Below are 13,129 nucleotides of genomic sequence, written 5' to 3' on the forward strand. Positions count from 1 at the left end.
CTAACTATTGTACCTCAACTTATCCAAAATATTCGCGAGAAAAGCATTTTCAGCTAGATTAAATCCATAGTCATTCGATGTTTCACTACAATCAAAAAGATGAATGATTGTTGAAAGCTTTTCCAATGCATAGAGTGTCGTGTTATTCTTGTAACAGACAACAATGTCGGTTTGATGACGCCACAGAACATACTTAGTCAAAACTGATTTGCAACTATATCCACTCTATTTTTTTATTATAATTTCGTTCATATTCGACTGCAGAACATTTATGTACTACATTGATCCATCAATACGACCTAGCACGATATAAAATTGCAAACAAAGATTTCTACTAATACTTGGAGAGGGGGAAGGTTCGTGTTTGTTCTGTTGCTCAATTAATATATTTGTTTGTTCATTTACAGGGAAGAATTGGAATTGGATTTGCCGTCCCCTGGAGAATATGCAACCGGTATTGTCTTTGTGGAGAAAGATACGGCCCATATTGTGAAGCAGATCTTCCAGAAACTGGCTCAAACACTTAATCTTAAGGTAGGATTATTAGTTGTTTTTTTTTCTTACATACTTGGTTAGTTTGTAGGAAATAGTAAAGCATAATTGTCATTGGTTGGACGATTGTGTTAATACAGTGGAGGATGTTGTTCTTCAGGTGTACTGCTGGAGGGATCTCAGGACAGATGATAGTACTCTTGGGCCTGTTGCGAAATCAACGGAGCCGTTTATGAGTCAAGTGTTCGTCGTAGGACCCGGTCTCCATAGCGAAAAGTTCCGTCGACAGGTAAGAACCAAGATTTCTTATTTTTTTCAGTAAAAATTTGTCTTTATTCTAATATCTTGATCTTTTACTCGATCCAGACATCTTTGCGAAGTAGCTGATTTTTTTTTTTTTCCCTTAGGCAGGTGGGGTCGCCAATAGTTGCAACACGACTGTTGGTTTGTTTATATAATAAATTTTATATAATATTTTTGCTAGGTCCTATATTAATACTTAATTTTATTAAGAATAGTTGATTTAAATATATAATTAAGGATTCGTAAATTTATATAATGTAAATGTTATTAAAAATTATAAATAACAATTTTATTTAAATTGTCTGTTTTTTTATTTTATTTAACTAATTTGTTTCATAAATAAAATTAAAATATTTAGTTTGAATTCTAGAGATTCCGATTCTAAACATTATTTACATATTTAATTTATTCTTTTTTTTATAAATTGAAAATTTAAATATGATTCAAAAATATATTTTATGCAAGTTCAACTAGTAATACGAAGCGGTTTATTTCTTTTTCTCTAACAGGTGTTTATGCTAAGAAAATATTCCACCCACCAAATACCCCGGTATGGAGTGCGATATTACATCTGTAGTCTGTCTTCGGAAACAATCGTGTATAAAGTAAGTTTTAGACCACTGATTTTAGAGAATTTATCTGTGGCTAAAATAGTGTTGGATTGTTTTGAATTAAGGCTACGAGGCCAGTGTATTGTCTGTTAATAGCATGTTTCCATAGGGTCCATTTGTTTGTTTTCTGGTGACGAAAAAACTGAGTTTCCAGAAGGGAAACTGTCATCTCCGTGTGGAATAAATTTTAAAAAAAAAAAAAAAAAAAAAAAAAAAGAAACTTCATGGTTTCTTGCGTTCGAGACTGGGTTCGAACCTAGCTAAAAAAATTTTTTTTTTTTTTTCGAAAATGAGAAATATATTGAGTTATCTTAATATAACTCGACTACTCCTCAGTGTTGGACATGCACAGTCATTATTCTAGTAGCATATTTCAAAATACACTTGTTCCGTGTTTTGAAGCTTCGTAGGCAACACAAAAACCATATTGATTACCACCAAGTTGTTGATGTTCAAATTAATAGCCATTTATTTTAGTTGTTTTTTTCTTATATATATTAAGGACAAAAAAATTATCGATTTTTCAGTTATTAAAATATTAAGCTAATGTTTTTCATTAACAGTCAGGTCTTGATCCTTAATCAAGGAAGTTTACTTTCATCTCCTAAGATTTTTTATTTTTTATTATTATTATTATTATTTATTTTTTTTTATTGGGGTAGGGTCAGCTAACTTCGACTCAAGTATGGTCATACTTCAAAGACCTACAAGATCCAGAATATAAAACCTACTTAGCTCTTGTCCATGCAAGATTTTCAACCAATACATTCCCCACCTGGGAACGTGCTCATCCACTAAGGTTAGTAAAACTGAGTTGTATCTTCAATTTATTGAACCCTTAAATACTCCCCTTTTTTTTACTAATCAATTTATACGGACGATGACTTAATAGACAACTTTCTTTATGCAGAACCCTCGCTCACAACGGAGAAATCAACACCTTACGGGGCAACGTTAATCTCATGAAAACCCGTGAGGGGGTGATGAGAAGTTCCCTCTTTGGGGAAGATCTTAAGAAATTGTATCCAGTTGTAGAACCCAATATGTCCGACTCTGGAAGCTTGGATAACGTACTGGAGTTTCTTGTTATGGCTGGACAGAGGTCCCTACCGGAGGTAAGCACATACATTATGGCTACTGTAAACCGGAAGTTTTTATATTTATTGTGTTTTTATTGTAAAAGAATTAAAGTTAATGACCTGCCCTATAGGCCGTCATGACGATGGTTCCAGAAGCCTGGCACAATGACCCACTTATGCATCCAGAGAAGAGACTGTTCTACCAGTGGAGTGGATGCGCAATGGAACCATGGGATGGTCCAGGTATGCCACTATAAATTTTTTATGTAATTCTCTTTAGATGAATTTCAACGGGAAGTATGACATTCACCGACATTTGCATTTGTGTCTATGGTGGGATCCGAACCCATGTTGGTTTAGAGATTTTTATTTTGTTTGTTTTGGGTTTACTAAGGCTATGAGGCCAGTGTATAATGTGTATGTTCTTGTGGTCTGGTTTGTGAGAAGAAAACCCAGAATTTCCGGGACAAAAAAATTCTTCCACATCTATATGAGACTGGTTAACTCGCCTTCATTTAAAAACCTCCTACCAGTTCTGCGCTTCCTAGACAAAATTCGAACCTTAGTCTCCAACTCGGCTAACCAGACTTGTATTTAAATAAAATTTCTTCATACTAAACGAGAGTTTCTGCCTGGTGTCTGAGGAGAACCAACTAGTTCGAAACTGCCGTCAGGCCAGGGAAACCTTATCAAAATGACCAATAAAAGGCGAATATATGGACGCTTGGGCAAAGCGATCATGTCTTCTATAGGGTTCCCCCCCCCCCTCCTAGAGAAACTCGTAAATGCCGGCGAGTGTATTCCCGTAAGCCTACGAAACTTTCATAGTTTCTACATTCGGCTTTGAAATAATGCTGGATCTAATATCCACTTGAATTATATAATTTTCCATCGCCGAATTGAAGCCTTTTGGCTCTTTATTTTTTTATTTTTTTCATCCTTACCTTTTTTTCCATTGCAGCGCTTCTGACATTTACTGATGGGAGATATATCGGCGCCATATTGGACAGAAACGGACTACGACCTTCCAGATTCTATCTGACGAGGGATAATTATATGGTTATGGCCAGCGAAGTAGGAGTTCTGGATATAGAAAAGGAAAGAGTCTTACTAAAGGTAACAATTTACAATAATTTTTTTTTTTTTTTTGAAGAAATATGTGTACCATAAAAGACTAATGATAATTCCTCATACAAGGAACGCTTTACCTTTTATGTCCCAAAAGCAACAGAACTTTTCGAAAATAGAAGCTAGTGGCGCCACCTGCTGTATCTTTTTGTTGTCGATATCGGCAACTTTCATTAGTGTTGTGTCAACTGTTTATGACATTTTGTTTCATTAGAAGCCGAGTTATAGTGCCAAGAGTGACCGTGTGTTTTGACGAACGGTCGGAAAATAAGTTTCAGACAAAGAGCTGGGATTGACTTTTGTATTAAACTTGATATGTTTATCAACATATCAAGTTTAAGCACAACATCCGTACTCAAGTTTACGAGTGGTTTAAGCGATTTCAAAGTGGTCGTGAGACGCTTGAAGACGATGAAAATCCAGGCCGTCCAAAAACTAGACTGAGCGAAGTTAACATCCAAAAAAGTGCGTGATTTCATCAAAGAAAACGCGAAATCGTCCCGTGAGATTGATTGAAAAAGAATTAGACATTCAAAATCAACTGTGCACAACATGTTGACCGAGAGTTTGGGCCTTCGTAAATTGAATTCGCGATTTGTTCACCGCAGTTGACCGACGACCAAAAAAATGTATCGAATTGAACACTGCAAGGACCGCGTTAAAACAGCTCGTAAAGACTCAAACTTCCTTGAAACGATCGTCACTGGTGACGAAACGTGGTGTTTTGAGTAAGAGCCCGAAACAAAGCGCCAGAGTGCTCAGTGGAGACATCAGAAGAGGGGCATCCGAAAAAAAGTCGCTTCGAGAAGTCAAAAGTAAAGACAATGCTGATTTGTTTCTACGATTCCAAGGGCATTATCCACAAAGAATTCGTTCCGCCTGACCAAACGGTCAATGGTGAGTTCTATCTCGAAGTTTTGAAGCGAGAATTCGTCGCGTACGGCATGAATATCGTGACCACCGACCGTACCTCAAAAGGCACTGTCACTCTTGGCACTATAACTCGGCTTCTGATGCAACAAATGTAATAAACGGTTGATACAACACTAATGAAGATTTCCGCTTTCGAAAACAAAACAAAACAAAAAAAAAGATACAACAGGTGGGGCCACTAGTTTCTTCTATTTTCGAAAAGTTCGGTTTCTTTTTGGACAGAGGATGTATATAAATATATTCGCACACACATAACTTTTAAAATGGAGGATGTTAGTAATTCACGATGGTTCCTTCTAAATTGAGGTTATTTTTAACTGAATAACCTCCAGGTTTATTTCCAACCGGCATCGTAACAACAATCTTAATGAATCTAATTAAGGTTTATGATCTCGACGTAATTTGTGGAGTCCAAGTACTCCATTGGTTGCAGCTCTAGCTTAAGGTGCTTCTTCATTGTTGAAGTAAATTATAGTGTTGTTTGTAATATTTAGAAAGATATTTACACGCAACGATTATTATAAGTGACCTAAACGTTATAATCAATTAAGGGAATTTTTTATATAAAATTTTATATTACGCTAATAATTAAAAACTAAAACTCCATTGAGTACTTCACTTCAGGGCCGCCTTCGTCCAGGAAGAATGCTTTTGGTAGATACCAAACAAAAAATGTTTGCTAGAGATGAAGAGGTAAAAGTCCAAATTGCTCGCCAGCGCCCTCTAGCTGACTGGTTGAAGGAAATGGTAAGTTCTTTTTAACATTTTCACATTTAATCAAGCATCTTTATGGATAATTCTAGTAAATTTTCTTATAAAAATGAGGAAAAAAAACTATTAAATATTACCGAATAATAAGTCACTAGTAAATAATAAGAATGTTTTAAACTGCCATTTTAAGAAACAATTGCTTTAAATTTATTTTAATATTCAATTAAGTAGATAACTTTGGAAGACCTCTATGCTGCTCATACCCGTTTCAAGCCCAATAATTCAATCCCAGATGCAACTAAGCCAGTCCAGTCTACAATGGAAGATCGTAGATTAGGATTATATGGATATACCACAGAGATCATAAACATGCTGGTACTACCAATGGCTAATACAAGGTATGTAATATTGTTCTTAAAACGTAACAATATTCCATTGAGTTAGATTACACTGATTAAAAAAAAAAAAAAAAAAAAAAAATTTTTTTCCCCCCCTTTGTTGTAGGAAAGAAGCGTTAGGATCGATGGGCAACGATGCTCCATTGGCATGTCTGTCACTCTATCAGCCCCTAATTTATGATTATTTCAAGCAACTGTTTGCACAAGTTACCAATCCACCAATCGATCCTTTTCGAGAGAAAATTGTCATGTCATTGGTACGATATTCTTCTATCAATTTATTTATTCGATTATTTTATGGGTTTACAAACATCTGCAGGTAGATCAAATTAAAATAATTACATAATCGTAAAATATTCATTTATAACGCAAGTTATTGCAGTTATAAGTTTACAGAATGTTGAGTGTAGTTTTCATGAACTATTTTATTATTTGTTGCTATGGTAATGAAACTAATCCATTTCAGGCTTGTCCAATTGGACCAGAAGCTAATATCCTCGAACCCAGTCCACGTCAGTGTAGACGGTTATGGTTAAAACAGCCAATTCTTTCTCTTAGCGACATTGATGTTATTAAGAATACAACCTATAAGGGATGGAAGGTATACACTTTTTCTTATCTTCAGTCCACAGCTGTCACGATGTATCTTTGCTCCATTTATTTATCACAGTATATATAGATCAATAACAAAACTTTTGTATTTTGTTCCAGACCAAGGTGATCGATATAGTATATCCGATTAGTGCTGGACCCAAAGGGTTAGTTATGGCGTTAGATCGTATTTGTGCACAAGCATGCGAGGCTGCTAAAGCTGGTTATACTCTGGTGGTTTTGTCGGATAGGAAAGCTGGTTTTGAGGTGGTGCCAGTTAGGTAAGATGATTTTTAATTCGTCCACAAATGGGCAGTCATGAAAATGATCAACTATAATTAGGTTAACTAATTTTTTTTGTTTTTATTTAGCGCCCTCTTGTGTCTGGGAGCTGTTCATCATTCTTTGCTAAATGAACGTCAACGTATGAAAGTAGGGTTGATTGTGGAGACAGGGGAAGCTCGGTAGGTCGATTTATTTTCTGTCAAGTGTCAATTCTTTTATATACATAGTTAAGTTTCGTATTATATTTTAATTATTTTATCATTTGCCAGAGAAGTCCATCATATGTGTCTTCTCCTGGGATATGGAGCGGATGCCATTTGTCCGTATTTGATGTTTGAGATCGTACAAAATCTAAGGGAAGAAGGGCTCTTAGATCCCCCTATGAGTGATGAACAGATCTTTCATAACTACGTAGAAGCCATAGGAACTGGAATTTCTAAGGTATTTTATAAACTCACAGTAATTACATTGGGTCCGGTTTGAATAGTGATGATTTATAAAATGAAGTCCCTGCTATCTAGCGGTGGTTTATTTTACTGTTACCGTTTATTGTTGCTATCAATACATTCTTCACTCTCTCCCACTCTCCCTATGGACTTTTAATAAGAAATAAGACCCTACTTCGCCTTTTCAAAGTTATTTGTAACACTTTGTATCGTTTTAACAATAAACAAATTACGACATATAGATATATTTTAATATCACGAACACAACAAATTTCATCAAAATTTGTCAAGCCAGAGCAAAGTGCTATTTCGAATGTTCATTATAAATAAGAAACGAAAGTCATATTTTGGTGTAGCTTCATTCAAACTGCGTTCCAAGGTAACCATCACAATAAAGAAAAGTAAACCAGGACTTTCCAGAACTATGTGGACTTAATAGGTAATTTTAATTAGACCAACAGGACATCAAGGAAACGAAAATTGACCATCCTGCATTTTAATGTCACAAAAAGTCATAGGAGTTAAATCTGGACTGTGAACAGGACATTCCATTGGTCCTTGACGACCTCACCATCTCTTTTCAGCAAAAAAAAAAAAAAAAAAGCTTCAACCTATGCGCGTTTTTGTGTAGCTAATCGCTACACAACCCCCCCCCCCTCCGCTTAGAGTTCGGTTATGTAGACTTTGGTTCTCCCCAGTAATATACTGTTGGTTTCTGACCTTTCAAGAGCGAGTTGAACCTATTCATTAATAAGGAGGAAATAAATATATTATTCTGAATTCAAACATAAATTTATTTGCTTTTTGAAAATCATCATCATCAAATTTCATGATGATGATGATAGTACTACATGAGCCAGTTACACCACTACTAACTTTCTTCCAAATCAGTCTGTTACTTGTCAATATTGGAGTCTATTACTCCAATATTATCAGATCTTATATTTCTGTCTTATAAGGCACTTTTTATTGTATCAATCCACCAGCATCTTGGTCTTGTTCTGGGTCATTTTGAAAATCATGCATGTGAAAATTTGCAATGTTCCTGTGATAGATAGATAGATAGATAATAATGAAATTTACAGTGGTTTAAGTAAAATTTGAATAATAAATATTAAGGTCATTTATAATGCCCACTAACGTTTTGTTTACTTCCTATATAAAACAGATGAACATTTTATTATCCTTCTTTCTTAAAATTCATTTTAATTTTTAAGAAATTTGGGCTTTCTTTCATTAATTTCTAAATTAAACCTTTTATAAATCCATATATGAATCAAATAAAGGTACAACGTAACACAACTGTTTAAACTCGATGGCGAAAAGAATCAATCGACCGTGAGATGCGGTGATTGATTCATTCAATCTAATATCCTTGGAGGGTAATGGATGACAATGCTGTAGCCAATGAAGTTCTAACTGAGGCTCGGCTATTGCTGTTACCCTCCTGCCATGATCAGAGCTTTAATTGCTCAATAACACCTTATTCCTACACTGTCCTCTACAGATAACGGGGAAGATGAAAAGCATTCTTGCTTCGCCCCTTTAAGCCAGTCCTTATAAGGACTGTTTAAACTCCACAAACAAAATCATCTCCCGGAAGAAATCATGGACTTAATAAGGGAAAAAAACAGACAAAGAAAAAGATATCACAACACTCGTGCTCCCCTGGACAAAACAGCCCTCAACAGATTAAACAAATCTGTCCGAGAAGCTCTCCAGAACCACAGGAACCAACAATCGGACAACAAGCTCACCTCCATCTCCACAGCAGATCATTCCATATGGAAATTCCTAAACAACCTCAGGAACAAGCGCAAACCCCCCCCCCCCCTCTATCTCTCTCCAAACAGAACAGCATCTTGCATACATAGATGCTGACAAAGCTGAAGCTATAGCAAGAAACCGAGAGAAACAATGCAGTCATGCATATGAGAATCTAAACATCAGCCATGTATACAAGATCCATCGTAAAGTCAGGTTCACAGTAAATCGCCCCGATGTCAATCCAAGCCCTATAATGCCTATCTCACCTACCGAAATAATCGGCATCATCAACTATCTCAAGATCAAAAAAGCCCCAGGTCCTGACGGCATCACTAACCAAGCCATCAAGGCACTACCACGCAAAGCCACAGCACATCCGGCAAACATCATAAACTCCATCCTCAAATGGCAGCACTTCCCCCAGTCATGGAATATAGCTGAAATCATCCCAATTCACAAACCAGGCAAAGACCCACACCTACCTGAAAATTACCGTCCCATCAGCATGCTATCCAATTTAGAGAAAATAGCTGAGAAAATCATCCTCATCAGACTCCAAGATCATGTCAACCAACTAAATATCATTCCACAAGAACAATTTGGCTTCCGTCAAAATCACAGCACCACCCAACAGATCCATAGACTGGTAGAATACATCACCACAGGATTTAATTGGAATCAACACACCGGAGCCGTCTTCCTAGACATCTCAAAGGCCTTCGATAAGATCTGGCACCAAGGCCTCCTCTACAAACTTATCATCGCGAACCTTCCACTAAACATGATACATCTGATCAAATCATACCTCTCCAACAGGAGGATGCAAGTTAAAATCAATGAAACAGTCTCAATCCAACGGACAATCCTCGCTGGAGTTCCTCAAGGATCACTGCTAGCCCCGATGCTGTTCATCATCTATATGGCAGACATCCCTCAAAATCCTCTCACATCCACCATCGCCCTTTATGCAGATGACACGGCTATTCTAGCCAGATCTCTCCAACCATATTTCGTTACCAAAAAACTACAAGACACCATCCTGAATCTAGAAAAATGGTTTAAAGACTGGCAACTGCAATTAAACCCCCAGAAAAGCAAAACGATACTCTTCACAAGAAGACGAGCATCCCCCAAAGGAGACATCACCCTGTTCAACTCTAAAATTCCCTGCAAAACTGAAGCAAAATACCTCGGAATAATTCTCGATAAGCGATTATGCTTCAACAACCACATCAAGAGCAAATGCACCATAGCTTCAAAAGTTATCGCCCAGCTATACCCCTTGATCAACAGACACAGCAAACTAAGCTCAAGAAACAAGATTCTACTCTACAAGACAGTGATCCGTCCCACAATTATATACTCCTCCCCAGCCTGGAGCCATACCTCCAAGACAAACTCCAAAACATCCTCAAGCTTCAAAGTCTACAGAACAAGTGCCTGCGAATGATTCTGGAAGCCCCGTGATTCATCAGGAACGCCCAGATCCACCGGGACATAAATATCCCCTACATCTCTCCACTACTACGCTCCCTAGCAGAAAAATTCTTTGTGAAGACATTTACGCATCCAAACCAACTAATACAGCAAGCTGGAAACTATGACAGTAATGACCACTGGAAACATAAAAGACCGAAAGCCATCCTAACACTCAACGACGAATAACCACTTCTGCCCACTCAGGGCGAGCTAAAATAGCTCACAAATCTCTCCCGAAACAGACAATAGGGAATATGAAAAGCGTCAAGCTTCACCCTCTGCGCCATATATATCCTGCGTCCTGCTGTTTAAACTAATGATTATTGTCTTTTTTAGGACTTCCAGGGTAACAAATGGCAATGCTGTAGCCAATGAAGTTCTAACTGAGGCTCGGCTATTGCTGTTACCCTCCTGCCATGATCAGAGCTTATAGCTCAATAACATCTCATTCACACATTTTCTTCAATCAGATGAAGGGATAAAGAGTTAAGGACTTAATCCATCTACCAAAAAAGAAAAAAAAAAAGATTGTACGATATAAAGATGCGCAGATATCGTAGTAGTTATAAAAAAAAAATCAGAAAATAGAAAATGAGTAAATATGAGTGCTGTCATCTTGAGGATCAGAAATGGGACCCCATGAATCGTTTTAAGTTTTATTAACCAGCGAAGTGATAGTCAAGTCCAATCGTTACTATATTGTGCCTGTCTGTAGTCATTTTCATCCCTTGAATTTTGATAAAGTAGCAGTGAGGGGGGGGGGCCGGTGTTTAGGGGGTCGAACTTTTTTTTTCTCTCTTATATTTCATATTTGTAGAGCTCTGAGCCACATATGACAAACAATTTTAATCAAAATTATAAATTAATTTTTCCTGCTCCTTAAATACAAATTTGCTGTAACAACGCTGTGTTTTTAATTCTGAACAAAACCCTACACACAGCACTGCTATGTGTAGGGTTTTGGTATTTTGAAGGTAAACTGACTAACTTATTATTATATGTATTATAATAAGCTTGTGTATCGATAAAGTATAGTTGTCAGACTCAAAACATTCACATTTTGATTGAATGATACTGCGTTTTGCAATCAATTATTGAAGACCACTGTATTCAGTAACCACCTGAAAAAACACTATTTTCAGACAGTTTGAATATTTTGTGTCTTCTACTTAGAGATTTCGTTTATTTTTCAGGTTATGGCCAAAATGGGAATTTCAACTCTTCATAGTTACAAAGGTGCACAAATTTTTGAAGCTGTAGGACTGAGCCAAGAAGTCATTGATAAATCTTTCAAGGTAAGTTTATTATTATTACAGCAAAAAAAAAAAAAAAAAATGCTTTAAAACGCTTCTGTGGTTAGTAAACATGACTATAACAATCCGATTATGCTAACATTCTCGCCATTGATTCATACTTTTCAGAATACTCCTTCTCGACTTGGTGGCGCCACCTTCCGGGTACTGGCTGAAGAAGCATTAGGACGTTACCATATTGCTTACAGCGATCGTGAGTGTGATAATATCGTTCTAAGAAATCCAGGATATTACCATTGGAGATGTGGAGGAGAAAAACACATCAACGATCCTCTTAGCGTTGCTAATCTGCAGGTAAATAGGCTGCTGATTTGTAGAAGTGTAAAACAGAATCAACTCCACTAAGAGTTAAAACAGATTTATTTATTTTTTTTAATTTATTTATTTATTATTATTATTTTTTTTTTTTTTGTAGGAAGCTGCAAAACTCAATAGTCAAGAAGCATATTGTCGCTTCGTCGAAAGTACCATGGAGAGTGTACGGGCGTGTACATTGCGAGGTCAACTAGAGTTGGTGTATTCAGATGATCCCCTTGATCTGTCGGAAGTAGAAGAAGCCAAAGAAATTGTTAAACGATTTGTCACAGGTAAAGAAAGTCGGCAATTATTTAAACCAATCATCTGATACTTGCTGAAAATAATTTATCTGATTTGGACTGAACTAATGAATTTCCCGTGTTTTGTTTACTTTTAGGTGCCATGAGTTTCGGAAGTATTTCTATTGAAACCCACAAATCTCTAGCTGTTGCCATGAACCAAGTAGGAGGGAAATCCAACACTGGTGAAGGAGGGGAAGATGAGGATCGATGGCTGGAGCAAGATCCTAATAACAACACTCGTTCAGCTATCAAACAGGTAAACGAACTATGGTCGGTCATTTCTATTGACACTTCTCCCCCCTAGTGGGGGAATAGCACAATCTTTTCCTACCAAATACTCAACTACTAATTAGTATTTTAAATATTTATGGTACGTGGCACCACCTAGTGGAGAAATACATAGCTAATATATTTTGTTTCAATGATCGGATTCTAATAATAATATATTTTTTAGGTGGCATCCGGTCGCTTTGGTGTTACAATTGGCTACTTGGCTAACGCTGATGAACTCCAAATAAAGATGGCTCAAGGCGCAAAACCCGGTGAAGGAGGCGAGTTACCTGGATATAAGGTACTTAAGACAATTTGTTTTCCTCTTGTGGTTACTTGCCCATTATTATGAATGTTTTTACTGACTGATAATTCGTTTTGGCTGTAGGTGACTAAAGACATTGCAAAAACGAGGCATTCGATACCAGGAGTTGGTCTTATTAGCCCTCCTCCACATCACGATATATATTCCATAGAAGATTTAGCCGAGGTTGGTGAGTTTTGACAATTATTATATGGGCTTGTTATATATTATTTAGTTTGATGTAACGTTTTCAAGGATTGAAGTCGTTATTCTTACCTTGTTATTTCTCGATGTAGTTAATATACGACTTGAAATGTGCTAATCCCAATGCCCGCATATCGGTGAAATTGGTATCTGAAGTAGGAGTTGGAATTGTTGCCTCTGGAGTGGCTAAGGTATGTGGATAACGTGTCTTAACGC

The 13,129-nt window shown here is 36.8% G+C and overlaps 1 protein-coding gene across 4 annotated transcripts in view; it reads left to right on the forward strand.

Moving 5' to 3' along the window:
- LOC150095931 (uncharacterized) overlaps positions 1-13,129 on the forward strand; it is a 164,809-nt gene that overhangs the window by 136,321 nt on the left and 15,359 nt on the right. For all 4 annotated transcript variants that reach the window (XM_090409356.1, XM_090409353.1, XM_090409355.1 and 1 more), the window contains 21 exons: positions 408-534; positions 653-781; positions 1,305-1,400; positions 2,069-2,205; positions 2,317-2,521; positions 2,617-2,728; positions 3,447-3,601; positions 5,171-5,293; positions 5,489-5,655; positions 5,762-5,912; positions 6,122-6,256; positions 6,367-6,527; positions 6,618-6,710; positions 6,801-6,972; positions 11,417-11,518; positions 11,645-11,830; positions 11,952-12,123; positions 12,231-12,391; positions 12,590-12,706; positions 12,794-12,895; positions 13,006-13,104. In XM_090409356.1, coding sequence (XP_090265482.1) covers positions 408-534; positions 653-781; positions 1,305-1,400; positions 2,069-2,205; positions 2,317-2,521; positions 2,617-2,728; positions 3,447-3,601; positions 5,171-5,293; positions 5,489-5,655; positions 5,762-5,912; positions 6,122-6,256; positions 6,367-6,527; positions 6,618-6,710; positions 6,801-6,972; positions 11,417-11,518; positions 11,645-11,830; positions 11,952-12,123; positions 12,231-12,391; positions 12,590-12,706; positions 12,794-12,895; positions 13,006-13,104 — 2,902 coding nt within the window. The remainder of the gene's footprint in view (positions 1-407; positions 535-652; positions 782-1,304; positions 1,401-2,068; positions 2,206-2,316; positions 2,522-2,616; positions 2,729-3,446; positions 3,602-5,170; positions 5,294-5,488; positions 5,656-5,761; positions 5,913-6,121; positions 6,257-6,366; positions 6,528-6,617; positions 6,711-6,800; positions 6,973-11,416; positions 11,519-11,644; positions 11,831-11,951; positions 12,124-12,230; positions 12,392-12,589; positions 12,707-12,793; positions 12,896-13,005; positions 13,105-13,129) is intronic.

The sequence above is a fragment of the Typopeltis vanoorti genome, chromosome 19, assembly GCF_054136105.1.
Source record: "Typopeltis vanoorti isolate ZY-2024b chromosome 19, IOZ_Tvanoo_1.0, whole genome shotgun sequence".
In the NCBI taxonomy this organism is placed as follows: domain Eukaryota; kingdom Metazoa; phylum Arthropoda; class Arachnida; order Uropygi; family Thelyphonidae; genus Typopeltis; species Typopeltis vanoorti.